The sequence below is a fragment of the Phaeoacremonium minimum genome, assembly GCF_000392275.1.
Source record: "Phaeoacremonium minimum UCRPA7 unplaced genomic scaffold PA7_03_scaffold_454, whole genome shotgun sequence".
In the NCBI taxonomy this organism is placed as follows: domain Eukaryota; kingdom Fungi; phylum Ascomycota; class Sordariomycetes; order Togniniales; family Togniniaceae; genus Phaeoacremonium; species Phaeoacremonium minimum.
Window position 1 is genome coordinate 224,202 of NW_006921356.1, and position 15,424 is coordinate 239,625.

Below are 15,424 nucleotides of genomic sequence, written 5' to 3' on the forward strand. Positions count from 1 at the left end.
TGATGTTCCGTGATAGTCGAGTCCCTTAATTCTGGCCTGAAATGACTCTGGATGTCTTTTTTAGCCTTAAGACGCCTTAACGCCTTGTCATTCGATAAAAGATGCTTCCATGCCCGTCGTCCGCGCTTTAATTGCTTCACTCCTCTGCCATGACCTCATCCTCCATCTCCTCGCCAAACATATCCTCCATCGTGCCCCCTTCCACGCCGTCGCCGCCCACGTCTTCGGCGTCGGGTTGCTTGTCTCCCCCCTCTATGCCCTCCATGGCATCCTCCATGGCCACATCCCCATCGCCCTCTTCGTCATCGCTGTCGTCCTCCTGCCCCGCCCATACATCCCGCAGGCCCCAGCCCGCGCCGCTGAGAACGAAGCGCTCGCTCGGCAGCCGCACACCCCACTCGCTCGGCGCCACGCGCGGTAGCGCTATGCGGTTTCGCTCATCTGCCACCTTCTGCAGATAATCCTTGGAGGCGCCGCCTCCGCCGGTAGCACCCCCGCCTCCCCTGAACTGGTACGCCAGCCGCGCCTGGATCGCAAGCTGGATGGCGTTCGCCGAGACGGTGGCATCGCCGCCACTCGCCGGTACTGATGCCGTGCCGCCCGCCGTGGCAGACGGCCGGCTGCCAGCGTGCGAGGTGTAGGGGTCGGCGGAGAGGTGCAGTGCGTCAGAGAGCACGCTCGAGGTGTGGCGGTAGGCGAAGTCGAGGAGCAGCAGCGGCACGCGCGCCTCGAAGGCCGTCACGCCTTGCGCCGTCAGCAGCAGCTCGAGCGTCCGCTGGTCGCGCGGCCGCGGCGCCGCGGCGGTGGGCGAGGTCGGCGCGCCCGGCGGCTGTGATTGGGATTGTGAAGTCTGCGTCGGCTGCTGGGAGGTGCCCTGGCTCATCTGCGGTTGCGACTGCGTGCCAACAACGGTCTGGGAGTTGCTTCCGGCGGACGAGGCTGGAATTCCGTTCGTTTGGGGAACGGCTGATGTGGTAGCCATTGTGATCGAGGTATGAAAACGGTCAAGGATGAGTTCGGGTTGACAACGGCGGAGAATCCGTCAGTCGTCCGCGCGAGGCGGCGCGCAGGAGAAGCCTCGGTGGGTATACGGCTCGCGAATTGAACGGCGCGCAAGATCCTCAGTCCAGATCCGCGGCGATTGTATGACCACTAGACGGTCTTGTGCGCAGAATATTGCAACCGAGCGCGCATTCGCCGTATTGTAATCTAAACGGCTTCGGCGCTTTGACGGTGATGGAGTTCTGATATTGAGGTCGGCAGGCTAAGCTACCCTTGACTTGCGAGTCGCTGCTCTGAAGTCCGGAGGCTGAAATAATCCGAGTCCAGGAACAATTTCTAGCGCACGAGCCACACCTTAAAGACCGGGACCCCCTGCAAGGTTACTGAATGTCGAGGTAATGAGGGGCAGCTGTATGGCAGTCTTTTCGCAGGTGTTGCCCCACTACTGACGACAATGCCGATGCAGGAGAGGCTCTTTAGTATGCTATTTTTTTCTGGCCGATAGTGCGACTCATGGGCCGATATCACCAGATTGGATGACTCTTACTGGCAAGTTTTATATGCTCGCTTGATACTCCCCTCAAAAACTTGCAATTGACTTTCCATATCCAAATCACTTCGCCATGGAGTCGACGCTGCCGCTCCCATTTGTCGTCAGTGTGCCTATCGGGAGTGAGAAGGAGGGGCTCAGCATTGAGGAATTGAGATGCTTGGGAGTCGTCTTCTTCGAGGCCACTCCAAGCAATGTGAAGGAGATCCAGAAACTCCTCAAGGAGAACAGTTTTGAAGCATACGTCGACGCTACAAGACTACAATCTCAGGAGGATGTTCTCTCACTCTTGGATGGTGGGGTACGAAAAGCTTTCGTTAAGCTGGAGCAGCTATCAGAGTACACCGAGTATGGCTCAAGGATAGCGCCAGCCGTGACGAAGACGAATCAACTGGACGCTGCATCTGAACATGGCTTGCTCATTTCTGACTTTGATCAAACTTCATGCGATGTCAAGAGCTTCATTGAGAGTTCCAAGACGAAGAAAGTCTCGCCACTCTTCATCAAGCCAGCTTCAGGATCCAAAAACCTGGACCATTTCGTCGATATTGCGGGTCAATTCTCTGCCATTCCTATATTGCCCTCAACGGGTTTGACTACGGCTAAGGAGGCTGGCGACAAGCTCCCCATTTCCAAGCTTCTGTCTTTAACATGGAGTTCAGACCGAGCAGATAAGCTCATTCCTACCGTTGTATGTGACGAGAGAGGTGTTGCGCTCGGACTCGTCTACAGCAGCGAAGAGAGCGTAGCAGAATCTCTCAGGACAAAGACTGGAGTCTACCAGAGCCGCAAACGAGGACTGTGGTATAAGGGGGCAACCTCGGGTGACACCCAGCAGCTCATCCGTATATCACTGGACTGCGATAATGATGCATTGAAGTTTGTAGTAAAGCAGAAGGGGCGATTCTGTCACCTGGAGCAGTCTGGATGTTTTGGCGACCTAGATGGTATCTCCAAGCTAGAGCAGACTCTTCAATCCAGGCAACAGTCAGCACCACAAGGCTCATACACGGCACGCCTGTTTTCGGACGAGAAGCTTCTGCGAGCTAAGATCATGGAAGAGGCCGAGGAGCTTTGTGATGCGAAGACCGCAGAAGACGTTGCCTTTGAGGCTGCTGATCTAATTTACTTTGCACTAACCAAAGCGGTAGGTGCGGGAGTCAGTCTACGGGATATTGAGAATAGTCTTGATGCCAAGAGCTGGAAGGTCAAGAGGCGAGCCGGTGATGCCAAAGGAAAGTGGGCAGAGAAGGAAGGCATCAAGCCTACCAATGGCACCGCAGCAGCCCCAGCCCCAGCTCCAGTTCCAGCTCCTACGACCTCTGATAAAATTACAATGAAGCGTTACGATCATTCCAAGGTCACCGAAGCAGAACTTCAAGACGCTCTAGCCCGGCCATCACAGAAATCTTCCGAGGCGATCATGAAGATTGTGGTGCCGATTATTGACGATGTGAAGAAGAACGGAGACAAAGCGCTTTTGTCCTATACTCATAAATTTGAAAAGGCAACTTCTCTGACTTCACCTGTACTCAAGGCGCCATTCCCCGAATCCCTGATGCAACTACCCGCGGAGACTATCAAGGCGATTGACATCTCGTACGAGAATATCTGGAAGTTCCACGCTGCACAAAAGGAAGATAAGCCCCTGAAGGTGGAGACTATGCCCGGTGTGGTCTGCAGTCGCTTCGTGAGACCGATCGAAAGAGTCGGTCTCTATGTGCCTGGTGGCACCGCAGTTCTCCCCAGCACAGCTCTGATGTTGGGTGTTCCGGCCAAGGTTGCTGGTTGCAAGAAGATTGTGCTTGCTTCACCACCTCGAGCAGATGGAAGCATCACCCCCGAGATTGTCTACGTAGCCCACAAGGTCGGTGCTGAAAGCATAGTTCTCGCCGGCGGTGCGCAAGGTGTCGCAGCTATGGCTTATGGCACAGAGAGCGTCAGCAAGGTTGACAAGATCCTTGGTCCTGGCAACCAATTCGTTACAGCCGCAAAGATGTATGTCAGCAACGACACGAATGCTGGGGTGAGCATCGACATGCCCGCAGGTCCCTCAGAAGTGCTGGTTGTTGCAGATAAAGATGCCAACCCGGCCTTCGTCGCCTCCGACCTTCTATCACAAGCAGAGCACGGTGTAGATAGCCAGGTGGTCCTCATTGCTGTCGATCTGAACGAGCAAGAGCTCCAGGCGATTGAGGATGAGTTGCACGAGCAGGCCATGGCATTGCCGAGAGTAGACATCGTCCGCGGCTCGATTGCTCACTCGATCACGATCCAAGTCAAGACTGTGGATGAGGCTATGAGAGTTAGCAACGAATACGCTCCTGAACACTTGATTCTTCAGCTTAAGGATGCTGAGGCTGCTGCTGAGAAGGTCATGAACGCTGGCAGTGTGTTCATTGGCCAGTGGACTCCAGAAAGTGTCGGTGATTACTCTGCTGGAGTAAATCATTCCCTACGTAAGTTTTTTTTTGGTCTTTGCATCCAGAAGCTTCTCTAATATCTGTCTTTCAGCAACCTACGGATACGCCAAACAGTATTCAGGAGTGAACTTGGGTTCATTCGTCAAACACATCACAAGTTCGAACCTGACGGCGGAAGGTTTGCGCAATGTTGGCCAGGCGGTCATGCAGCTAGCAAAGGTAGAGGAGCTCGAAGCTCACAGAAGAGCTGTGGGCATTCGGATTGATCACATGAATAGATAATTAGGCTTATTTAGGACGACATAAAAATCGCAAGAGCTTCTCGACCATATAGACTATAAAACCTTTGTGATGTGTGTGCCCTATGGACCTTTTTGGCTATTCTGCCCCCAACAACTTCTAGCTTGGTTGGTCATGAAGTCCTCTTGACGATTCTGTTTCAACTCAAGTTCTCGCTACATGCGATTTCTGGTTGCACTATCATATAATTATATCAGCGGAGTGAATTGATCTTCCTTGGCTCTCAAAATACAGATCTCCATTAAGCCATTCCCATTTAAATTACGGCGGCCCGGTGTGCCCATTCGTTACAACATTTGGGGCACCATTCAGGAGAGGCGCATCAACACGCATGGCTTTCACAGCCTCTGTGAATCGCCTGCGGATGAATCGCTGATACCACCAGCCGACATAGCAATTAAGAGCCATAAAGACAGACGCAGTTGCGCCCATCCAGATCCAATAGTCGCTCGAGTCGCGAGCGTTCTGTGTGTCTGAAGCCAGCTGTACAGATGGGTTGATCCCCGAAAGATTATGCCAAGCCGATGCGGTCGTGTAGCAGATGCAATTGCGATATACCCCGACGATCTGCATTGTAGTGCCTCCGACTGCTGCTATCAGGGAGCCAAGCCAGAATATGGCTGAGCAGGTGCAAAATGTCCACTTTCTGCGGAAGCAGTACCCTCCATTGCGAAGGGTGGCGATGATCGTAATCGCAACCTGACAGGACGCATAAATGATGAAGCTGAGAGATCTGCATGCAATCCCACGCGGCGGAGTAAAGTAAGCAACAACACCTCCAGTCGCTGGTGGGAGGACGATCAGAACGAACGCAGGAGCAAACACTTTCAGGAGCCAGCCGATCCAAGTTATTGTCATAACTTCTCGGAATTTTCTCTGCTCGTCAGTGGGCTGGGCACTGTCTCCCCACGCCATTGTTCCTTTTACACAGGCCAATTTATTCGTTCCACGGCTCCAAAGGGTAACGGGTTGGAATTCGGTGCCATAGGTATCACTCCATCCTAGAACTTTGTGCAGGAACCAACTATGGCCACGTTTTTTCTCATCTACAGCTTGTGTTATATGACTGGGTGGCTGTCTAGAACCATTCATTTGTGTGAGCGGAATCGATTGCCCATTGGCGTTTGATTGTGTAGGGCCGCTCGGTGGTATAAGAAGGGTAGGAGCCCTTGGCGGCTGATGCTTGTCTTTCAAGGCTTCATGATCGGCTCCGACAATTCCAGCGGATGTACTCGGGTTGTTGCTTGCTAGAAGACAGCCGCTAATGATGGCTACATGGACAATGATCATCCATTCGATCCCAAAGCCAAGTGATATCGCAGCATCCTGGCTGCTAGGGTTGTTACGGAGATCCAGAATCGTGTAGACGAATGCTCCAAGGTAGAAGAGTACTGGCGATCCAACGGCAGACCCGAAACTCGACTGTGCGCCCAGCAAATTGAGAAGGCGTGCTCTGGCCTTCTCATTGCCCTCTTTTGGTTCAAGGTCATTTGGAATACTGATAGCCTCAAGAATGACTTTATGAGGTTTCGGATCACTTTTGCAGTCTAAGTTTCCAGTTGGTATGGAGACGAGCAATTCCTGCTTGAGCTTTCTGTATTCATCTTCACTCATCTGCCCCTCTGCCAACCCTTTGACATATCTGACGATGCGGTAGTCCAGGTGAGCTTCATAAAGCCCACCAACAATCATGTTGCCGGCTGTGACCACAATGGTGAAGATCCAGATCAATGTGTCGAAGAACACCGGGATCAAGATGACAGCAAACAAGACGAGTGAGATGCTCAGCTCCAAGAAGCTGTTTATCCACAGCAATGGCCTGTGTTTGAACAGACTGATGTTCCAGTCGAACAAGTAGTCATATTCAATCTTCTTCCTCCGGGGTATAGTCATGCTGAAGATGACGGAGGGCAGAATGAACTGCACAATCGGCGCAGCCCATTCGCTTGGCTCGTCGGCTTTCGACAGGCCCATTCCTGAACAATTAGCCCGGCAATATCGATAGGACACGCTCAAAGGTGTAGCCGGGTCCAGGTTGTCGCTGTATCTCTGGCCACATATTTGCTTTTCCAGTGGTACGGTTGGGTTAATGAATACGCCTTCTTTCTTGGCCTTCTCGCAGCATATCTGGCCGTCATATGCACGTGTGAATGGTGGATGAAGGCCGAGTAAGAGCGCAAATAAAACGAATTTGACCATTTTGTAAGTCTACACTGGGGTATAAGAGACTTGCTTGGAATACCAAATCTCGGCCGCCTTCACAATACTCACAACTTGGATTCCTGGATAATAAACTGCTGGAGTCATATAGATAAAGCAGAACAAGCAAGCGAAGAAACAAAGCAGTCGCTCGTGTATCATCATTTATATAAAATATCGGCTATCATCAGCTCATGACGATGGACAAGGCTGCGACCGCCCTCATTTCTTTTCGACAGCTTCATGGCTTGGACGGCGGGCGAGGTTCCCAAATAGGCTTGAAATCCCACGTAGTACAAATTGAGGCTGAACAACATAATGCAGGTGATAGCAGTAAATGACCCTGCATTCGAAGATAAAGACGCGTGGCGTCGGACAATGGACATTCGAAGCAAACAATGCTTGACGGCACATCCAGGCCATTGGCTAGATATCATTGAAGTTCTGCTGAATCCATTAAGCCAGCGCGTAGCATTTGGGCACGAAGCATAGACAGCCAGTGGACAAGAACGCCATCAAGGCTGTCAGTTTTGGAATCGTTTCATTCCGTGCAGCTGAACCGACCGTCAATAATTATGCGGGCGCACATTTCAGCTCAAGCCGCCAGAACCAACACGCTCTCTCGCGGTCCTGTCAGGGGGTGAAAAGACAAGAACTGAGGTGTCCGGTTGATTCTCGTGCACAACTCTCGAGTGCGTCGGATCGAACGGTGTTTGGAAGGATGCAGCCAGGTAATTTACCTTAGATATGCGGGGAGTTTCGGGTCGGACCTGACATCATGCCATCCACTAACACGCAATCTCCAAAGCTTCAGCCTGATGTGCTCACTCAAATAAATACAGGATCAGCACCGTTCAGATTCGGTTTATCGATGATCAAGCACGTTTGAAGCAGCATCTTGTCTATCGAATTCAAGTAGTCCAATAATTTTGTAGCATATAAGGAATATGTCTCTGACGACCAAGCTTGCGGGCCTCAATGCGCAAGTCCGGAGCCACCCCGGACTTACAACCGCCGCTCTCGCCGCAGCTATCGGCCTCGTGCCCGCGGTGTCCTATGCAGCGCAGTCTTATCGCGGATGGCTGGCGCTGGGGCGCGGCGGTGTGCCTTACAACATCTTCGGCTGGGCGGCACAAGGACTGCTGCAACTAATCGCCCGTCATGATGTTCGCGACCCAGCCCCGTTCACTCGGGCAGATCTTCAGCCCAAGTACGGACCTCAAGGAAACGTTGGCTTCTTAGATGCTTCGGCTTCATCTTCACCACTGGCACAGCGAAATGGCAACCGTCCAGATGTTCCCAGCTACGTGGCCCCACAGCGGCAGATGAATGAGCAAGGTTCAGCAGAGATGCAAGGAAAGATGCGAGTCTTCCTGGAGGAAGTGGTTTCAGCGAACTCAGATACGGTGGTGCTCAAGTCATCGGGACTGGAGGGCAAAGGAACTCCGGCAATCTTCCTGGCAGAGAGTGTCACGTTGCCCCCGTTGCTGAAGCGGACCAAGGGCGAGGTCGTGCACATTCATCCCGAGAGCAGCTCGCATGTCGTGCTCAGCCTGGCGGATGCAGAAGACGCGGTGCGGAAAGGGTGGGCAGAGCGACATCCGCTGAGCGGCGTCGTCTTTCCATGGACCTATGTCATGGTTTATGCACCTAGAGACGAGGAGGAGTTTGCCGTGTGGAAACGGTTCATCAAGGCGTCACTAGGGTTCATCGCTGCGACCAGTAGCGCAGTGATCAAGGTGGCAGATGAGTAAGATCAATGGGGACTTGTCGATGGTGGTCGGGCCGAGCTAAGGTGTAACTTGGGTGAGCACGATGTCCGACTAGCACGGGCAACGATCGATCATGGCTGGGAATGGACATACCCCCGACTCTTTTTTCGGCGTTTTGGCATCTTTTGGCATTCTCTCATTTTCTCCATGCGCATCAATCTGCCCTTTATGCACATACATGACACTGCCCTTGGAGCAGCAATACTTGCTGCGGTAGTGTGAGTTGGCAGAGGCAGTAAGGGCTGCAGTTGCAATCGCCCTTAGACTTAAGCTCTCTTCACAATCTCATCTCTGATACTCCACGGACCTTGAGGTCCAAAAAGCACCGCTAGAGCGAAAGGCCCATACAGTATCACCGCTGGTTCTAAAAATAAAATTTAACTTATCTGGCGTGCGTCGCCGTGTTATCCGCTCCCCAGAAAGTCGAGATTGGCTCGCGGGTGTTGGGATTCGGCGTGGCTTAGACGCTGATCGAGGCTGTGCATCACAACATCGCCAAAGCAATGCTTCCCGGACAACCCCTGTCTTGCAGGCAATTGTTTATCATCCTGCAATTCCCGCTCTACTTAGTTTCGACATACAAATCCCGATTTTCTTTAGTGTGGTCATGGGTTCTAGTTGATCGCGTCTGTTTCATCCACTGGGAATGAACCGAGTCCATTGGGTCGTACAAGAATGTGGGTGCCTATCGTAGTAAGGGCTTCGGGGATGGGTTGGAGTGGTCTAGTCTAAGACCTTAATGTTCGACCGGTCGTTGTAAGTAAGCACAAGCTCGCAATGGCTTGCCGGATTGGTGGTATACCTGAGATGCCCTTGGCGGTGTCGAACAAGAGAATCTAGTATTTGCATGGGGTCCATGAGTGGCGCATAGAAAGAAGACTCCGTGTTGATTATCACGCCGGGTATTCCTTCGGAGTTCCTTCAACGACCTACATTGTTTCTTAGTTGTCACAGACTCTCTAGCCACTGTAACGGGCAGTCCGCACGAGTGGCAGAGCAGTTTCGGCCCAGTTGAGGTCTCACTCACTGATGGAGCGTCTTCTCTCTTCCCAATTGTAGATCGATGTGTTGATACAGAGCCATCTGGGACTGTTGTCCTCGTAATTGTGTTCGTCTTGCGTCGCTGACAATGTCTTCCGAAGCCGACTTCTACGAAGATGACACTTTCTACCCGATGTTCCAGCTCGCTCGGCCTAGGAATAGTGTCATCGCGCGCAAACCAGTCGCAGTCGCAGGACCATCGACAGCGACTCACCAGGTCTCGCCGCCGAGCACTATACACGAACAAGACGAGGACAGGATAACGCCGGCGCCACCACGCCCATCAACGCAAGCTGATTTCGAGGCCATCACAACCCCCGGAGGCTCTCAACCATTTATGCATTATGAAGACTTCTCATATTTCGAAGCCGAACCAAAAGGAGACCATGTCGTCCAGGAAAGAGAGACCGATGCGCTTTCTGTGCAGCAAACCCGCCGCCCCGAGCGGCCGCAACGAACTCGGCGGAAGAGAGGCCAGCGCTTCCCCTGGATTGCAGAGATCTTTTGGCTCTTGATAAGCGTAGCCTGTCTGGCCGTAATCGTTGTCATCTTATGGAAGTACGACGAGAAACCTCTTGAGCACTGCCCGAAAGATATCTCCCTGAACACCTTTGTCGCCTTCTTCCTGGCTCTATGTCAGGCAGCTTTCATTCTTCCTGTGATTGAAGCACTGTCGCAGTTGAAATGGAACTGGTATGCCAGGGCGGCGAGACCTTTGACCGACTTTCAAGTCTTCGAAGACGCCACTAGAGGGCTTGACGGCAGCTTGAGGCTCCTTGCCTCTACCCAGGGCAGGTAGGTCGAACTTCAGTACGGACCAGTCTTGTGCGAGAAGTTGGACTAACACTTCTTAGAATTCTCAGTAAAGCCGCCGCAGTTGTCTTACTGACCAGTCTAGTTACGTCGCCCCTGACACAGGCTATGATTAACTACTCGACACGGCCAACGTCTGGTGACGGCACAGCAACGATACCCACATGTGACGAATATCCAAGTGCAGATGCTTCAAATAGTATGTTGAAACATGAAAACTGTATCCAACTCCATTTGCTAATCATTGGCAACCTAGGTGACCTCGATATAAGTCAGAAACGAGCAGTGCAGCAAGGCATTTACAGCCCGATAAGCGAGCCCCTATCCGCCATCACACCCACATGCAGCTCTGGAAAGTGTCGCTGGGACAGCTTCCAGTCTTTGGGAATCTGTGTGGATATGAACGACGTGACAGACTATCTGCATGTGTCCAGTGCTATCGACGCTACTGGATTCAAACTAAACCTCCCGGCCGAGTCCCAGGTCCGAAACGCAAGCCTCTCGAATGGCGCGTATCTACTAGGCGGCCCCAAGACATACAACCTCAACATATCATTCCCGTATACAAGCGGCTATGTGAATAGCTCTGATCCCAGAGACAAGACGCTATCCTTCATCGAGCAGCCTGATCTCCTCAAGGCCGCACTGGCCGACTTCTTCGTCATCTACACCAACGACACGAGCGGGCCCGTGGCGGCGCCGTTCCGCGCCGTTGAGGTTTTGATGCACTTCTGCGTCAACACGTACGCCGCCGCCGTGAGGGAAGGCGTGTCGCAGACAACACGGCTAGCTTCGGGCACTAACGTCACAGAGAGCACCAACTCTGCGGATCTCCTCTCCCTTTCGGGAGATGGCAGGAACTTCACAATCAACACTACGTATGCGCTGTTGCTCGGCGACTACCTGAGGCAAACGCTCTCTGGAACCTACTCGCTTCGGCTTGGAGACCAGGCTGTCGGAAGAACAGGGGCGAGTGATGCTGTTGGTGCCGCGCTGTATGTCGGCGATCTTCTAAAGAGTCTCACGGAATCCAACAATGACGCGCTGAGGCACCAAGCAATTAGGAATATCACCGAGAATGTGGCGATTAGTTTGTCAAACACGTAAGTTCTGAGATTCTCATACGTGATGGTTTTTTCATTGTTTATCTTGACCATAAGATCTGTGATCGCCTCTGAATGAGGACGTGGCGAACGCTTCCCCTCCAGAACAACGTGGTGATTTCCTTGTTTCCTTTGTGCTCTCCTTTGGTCATACTCATCTATGTGCCCGTGACATGCTCACACTCTACGTGTAGTATTCGAGGACAAGGGACAACCGAGATCGGCACCGTCTTCATAACAGAGACCTACGTCTGTGTGCAATGGGCATGGCTCGTCTGCGTTGCGGCGCAGATCATGATGTCAGCAGTTTTTGTCGTTGGTGTCATGATCCAGACGTCTGTCTGGAAAGTCAAAGTTGTCAAGAGTTCGGCGCTTGCAACCATGCTGGCCCTTAATACCGAGGACAAGGGCCGCTTGGAGCGAGAGAACATGGGCCAAGTCACGGAACCTCGCACCATGTCAACGCGGTTGAGGTCAGCCAAGGCTAAGTTTTCGTTGCAAGAAGACGGCAGCTGGTCTCTAAACTTGGATTCGGGGCATGAGCCTGCTGGATAGTCCAATGTTCGCAATCATCATTGAGGCCCAATTGATGCATTGCCGATACCTGTCCATAGAGAACGGGAATTCCAGGAAACTTCGTTCCCGACTGCTGTTAGATGTTTTGATTACCAAGACAGGCAGCGTGCTGAGCCTTTAGGCATTGGTACACGAGCGACCATGATTCGCCATGAGCTTTCGGAGTAGTAGAAAGACACAAGCCTTGAGAACTCAAAAGGAAAATGTCAGCAGCAAGAACACCCGTTCGAGGAGGGGGAAGGGGGGGGGATAAGACGGGTATCGTACCCGTCGAAAGAGGTGGTCACGAGGGAAGCCACCCAGTTAAAGCAGTTGCCAGAAGCGTAAACTCAGGCACCTTACGTCTCCCATGACGATGCCCAACGCCATCCAGTCGCCACTGGTGAAGGATGGTTGTTGCGCTGGCGCGAATTGGGCACGATGGATTCGCACTTGCGGCTGACTGACGTCCTGTTTCCCACCACAATGCGATGTGGCCGCCGAGTTCTTAGTGGTCCTTGAGCACCAAGGAGGAGTGCGGGATGATGGGCCGCATTGGCGCTGGGCAGGCTGGCAATGAGGCCTGCAGCATGGACCAAGTTTATTTGACCTGACTGAACCCCCGCGTTCTGGTGGCAGTGAAGTCTACCACACACACCTGCAACCGGAGCGGCGAATGCTCTAGCTAGCTTGCTGTCCGTTCTCGTTCGCGGCAGCTCTCCTGCAGGCCGTGAACACGTCGCGTCCCCACGGCCGAGGTGAGTTGTTGCTAGTGGGTGGCAGCCCAAGATGTCACGTCTGTCATTTGTGACAGCCGTCGATAATGTAGGATGGCAAGAAATGCCTCATCGTAGCATGGGCTGTTTTCAATCGTTGAAATAACAATCAATCTCGTTCATTCGAAGGAATAAGCACCGATAGCGTTAGACCCCGGGGTTGTCGGGCGTGCAATCGCAAAAAAATAAGATCTTGCTTCAATACTGGAATCGCAGCTTAGCTTCGCCTCATTTTGTATGTGTTGGCCATCCGTGCATGCCTGCCCATTGCGTAACTTGGCAGATCGATCTGCAACCAAATCAGATAATGATAATCGCTAAAAACCAAGTAAGGACGGCGAAGGAAGCTGCATTGATAGCATCCCCGTTGACATGACGAATTGTTTCGGAACTGATTCGCTTTGTACTTGATCTATTTCGTCCGACTGCTGCTCCTCTCAGGTAGATAGTCGGTTTGGTAAACAGCAGGAGGTTCGAAACTAATACCGCGCCTTCCATCTCATCTGTTTGACCTTGTTATAGCCTAGCTCCGATCTAGAAACGCTAATCTGTCGAACACTGACCGACACCAAAGTAAATTGTGCTAGACAAGGTAGACCGTCATTGCGGCACCCGTTTTAGGTAGGAACAGCTGTCCACGCGGGAAGGAGCTCTTTAGTAACCAACATCAACACTGATCAAGTTAAAAGGCGGTTAACCGGGGAAGGCGCAGGTAGTCGATTTCTGTAAGACCAAACAGCCAGTGAGGCAATGCGGCGCTGTACAACACAGCGTCCCCCGGATCTGTTTCCCCAGTGGACGCGTCCTGTACCCCAGGTGAAACCGTGGAGTTACAGATACAGAGCTGTCGTACATCGAAACTGTTGGGACGTGATAGGACGGGAAAAGTCGTGGGTGAATTGCCCGACTTGTACCGCCAGCCGTCTATGGCTTGGAGCGGAGGTCGATGTTAACGTCAGTGGGTAGGAGCGTGGTAGGGTAGCAGGTAGGGTACAAGCCTGCTGCAGCACCCAAGGCGGGTAATCAAAATAATAGGCCAGCCAGACGGTACAGGCTGCCCTTGTCGTCCCATCCCCCTTGTTCAAACTGCATAGAGAGTTCATTGCCAGCGCTCGAGTCCGGGCAAGGTATTGAGCAAGGATGGGATGAACCAAATAGGACATCCCGAGGACGAAGCTAGTCCAGACAAGCTGGCCGAGGCGCACCGTGATCCTGTTCGCTGTAACGGGAAGGAGTGGCATCCGGCCGGTGCAGAAAGAAAAAAACAAGACAGAGACAGACAGACCTCTGGTGACATGTCGGTGCAGGAGGGCATCGACATGCACTTGGGATGGCAAGCGAGCGAGTGCGGGCATCTACAGTTCAGGCATACATAACATGTGCACATCCATCCATCCCATCCCATCCCATCTCGCCTCCGTCCAGTAGACAACAACCATGTCAATCAGTATCATATCATATCAATCAAATCAAATCTATCAGTCAGTCGCTCAGTCACTCTCCGGCGCGTAAGACGTGTGGGATGGAGGGGCGGAGAGACGGAGAGGAGACAGTATGGGGCAGGTGGTGGTGGCAACCATAATTGCGCCTCATCAGCTCATCCACTTCCTCACCTCTCCCCGTACGCCGGTCGGCAGGCATTCAATTATATTTCGCCCGAAAGCAGACCGAGTCGATGTGTGGAGTCCAGGTACTTTAGGATCAAGGTGACCCCGTCACACTCTTCGGGCTATCACGGTGTCACGCCGTTTCCATGCAGGGGATAACGAGGAAGGGGGCGGGTAGATTCCGTGGTGAAGTGAGGTAAACCAGACAGCCTTGACCCTCCCGGGACCAACAAATGACAGCAACACCTTCGTCATCGGATGCATGTCGGCACGCGGGATGGATACAGAAGAAACTCATGATAGCAAGGAACTACCTGGCTTGTATCTCAGCCCAAGCGAGGGACATGAGGCGCGCGGCCGGTGAGATCAAAGAAGGCATATGGGTGAAGCTGAGAGGTCCGGAAGCTTTCTAAGAAGCCGCAGACTTGTGCAGTTTCAAGGCCCAATTCTGCCTGGCCGCCGCTACACCATTGGTGCCTCGTATCAAGCTAGAGATCGAAGTACCACTTGATCGCCTATAAAGTAGTAGTATCTAAGTAGCTTCAGACGGCGCATGAGGAGTGGACAAAATATTAAGATTGAGATTGGGTCGCAGTCAAGCAAACGGGATTAGGTACTACTACTGTAGGTACTTGAAGGTAGGTCAGCAAAGTAATAGCCGAGGAAGTATCTCAGGTTAGGTGGGTATTTTTATGCAGTTCTTCAAGGAGCCCTAGGATGCGTTGAGACTCTCCCATCGAGTGTCTTTGGCGGGGCCAGAAGGTGGGGCACATATGGCAGAGAAAGACCTATCGGATGTGGCCATGCGGCAAGGCTGGGCTGGCGGCATAACCCGGTGAAGCCCATCATTGGGTACGGCCGGCGTCGGTTGTGCCTCATCAAGTAGCCTTCGACTGAGAGGGGAGACAGAGAAAGAGAGGGAGACGCCGGGTGCGACTTGTTGAGGGGGGAACGAAGCCCGAGGGGAGCCCGAGATGCACCGTTCCCTCAATGAAAGGCCTGCTCCAGTAGAGGTGAGGTCCGTTAGGTAGACATGGATGCAGACGCAGGCGCAGACGCCGACATAGACGATGCAGACTTCGACTAAAGAAGAAGAGCTCGGGCATGCTAGACATAGTCATTTGTACCGTCGATGCTTCTCCTAGGATATGAGGTAGATAGGTAGCATCATGCAGCAGGATCGGCTCCTGACATGTGTACCTAGGTACCCAGATAGCTTGGGTAGGTATGGTAGCGTTCGAGGACACTTCACTTAGACGATAAGTCAAGTGAAGTGAAGAAGA

At 52.7% G+C, this 15,424-nt stretch overlaps 4 protein-coding genes across 4 annotated transcripts; 3 read left to right on the forward strand and 1 right to left on the reverse strand.

The window, feature by feature from the left end:
• Positions 1 to 136: 136 nt before the first annotated feature.
• Positions 137 to 982, reverse strand: UCRPA7_6182 (putative transcription initiation factor tfiid subunit 9 protein; the record flags this gene model as incomplete). Its single annotated transcript, XM_007918722.1, has 1 exon — positions 137 to 982. One exon carries the CDS (start codon positions 980 to 982, stop codon positions 137 to 139), a length of 846 nt encoding a protein of 281 aa, XP_007916913.1.
• A 643-nt stretch (positions 983 to 1,625) lies between these two features.
• On the forward strand, positions 1,626 to 4,052 carry UCRPA7_6183 (putative histidine biosynthesis trifunctional protein; the record flags this gene model as incomplete). Its single annotated transcript, XM_007918723.1, has 1 exon — positions 1,626 to 4,052. One exon carries the CDS (start codon positions 1,626 to 1,628, stop codon positions 4,050 to 4,052), a length of 2,427 nt encoding a protein of 808 aa, XP_007916914.1.
• Positions 4,053 to 7,421: 3,369 nt separating this feature from the next.
• UCRPA7_6184 (putative phospholipase carboxylesterase protein) lies at positions 7,422 to 8,228 on the forward strand (the record flags this gene model as incomplete). The annotated part of the gene is made up of 1 exon (XM_007918724.1): positions 7,422 to 8,228. The coding sequence occupies one exon, from the start codon at positions 7,422 to 7,424 to the stop codon at positions 8,226 to 8,228; it is 807 nt and encodes a 268-aa protein (XP_007916915.1).
• A 2,271-nt stretch (positions 8,229 to 10,499) lies between these two features.
• UCRPA7_6185 (hypothetical protein) lies at positions 10,500 to 11,758 on the forward strand (the record flags this gene model as incomplete). Its single annotated transcript, XM_007918725.1, has 2 exons — positions 10,500 to 11,203; positions 11,398 to 11,758. The coding sequence occupies 2 exons, from the start codon at positions 10,500 to 10,502 to the stop codon at positions 11,756 to 11,758; spliced, it is 1,065 nt and encodes a 354-aa protein (XP_007916916.1).
• Positions 11,759 to 15,424: the final 3,666 nt, after the last annotated feature.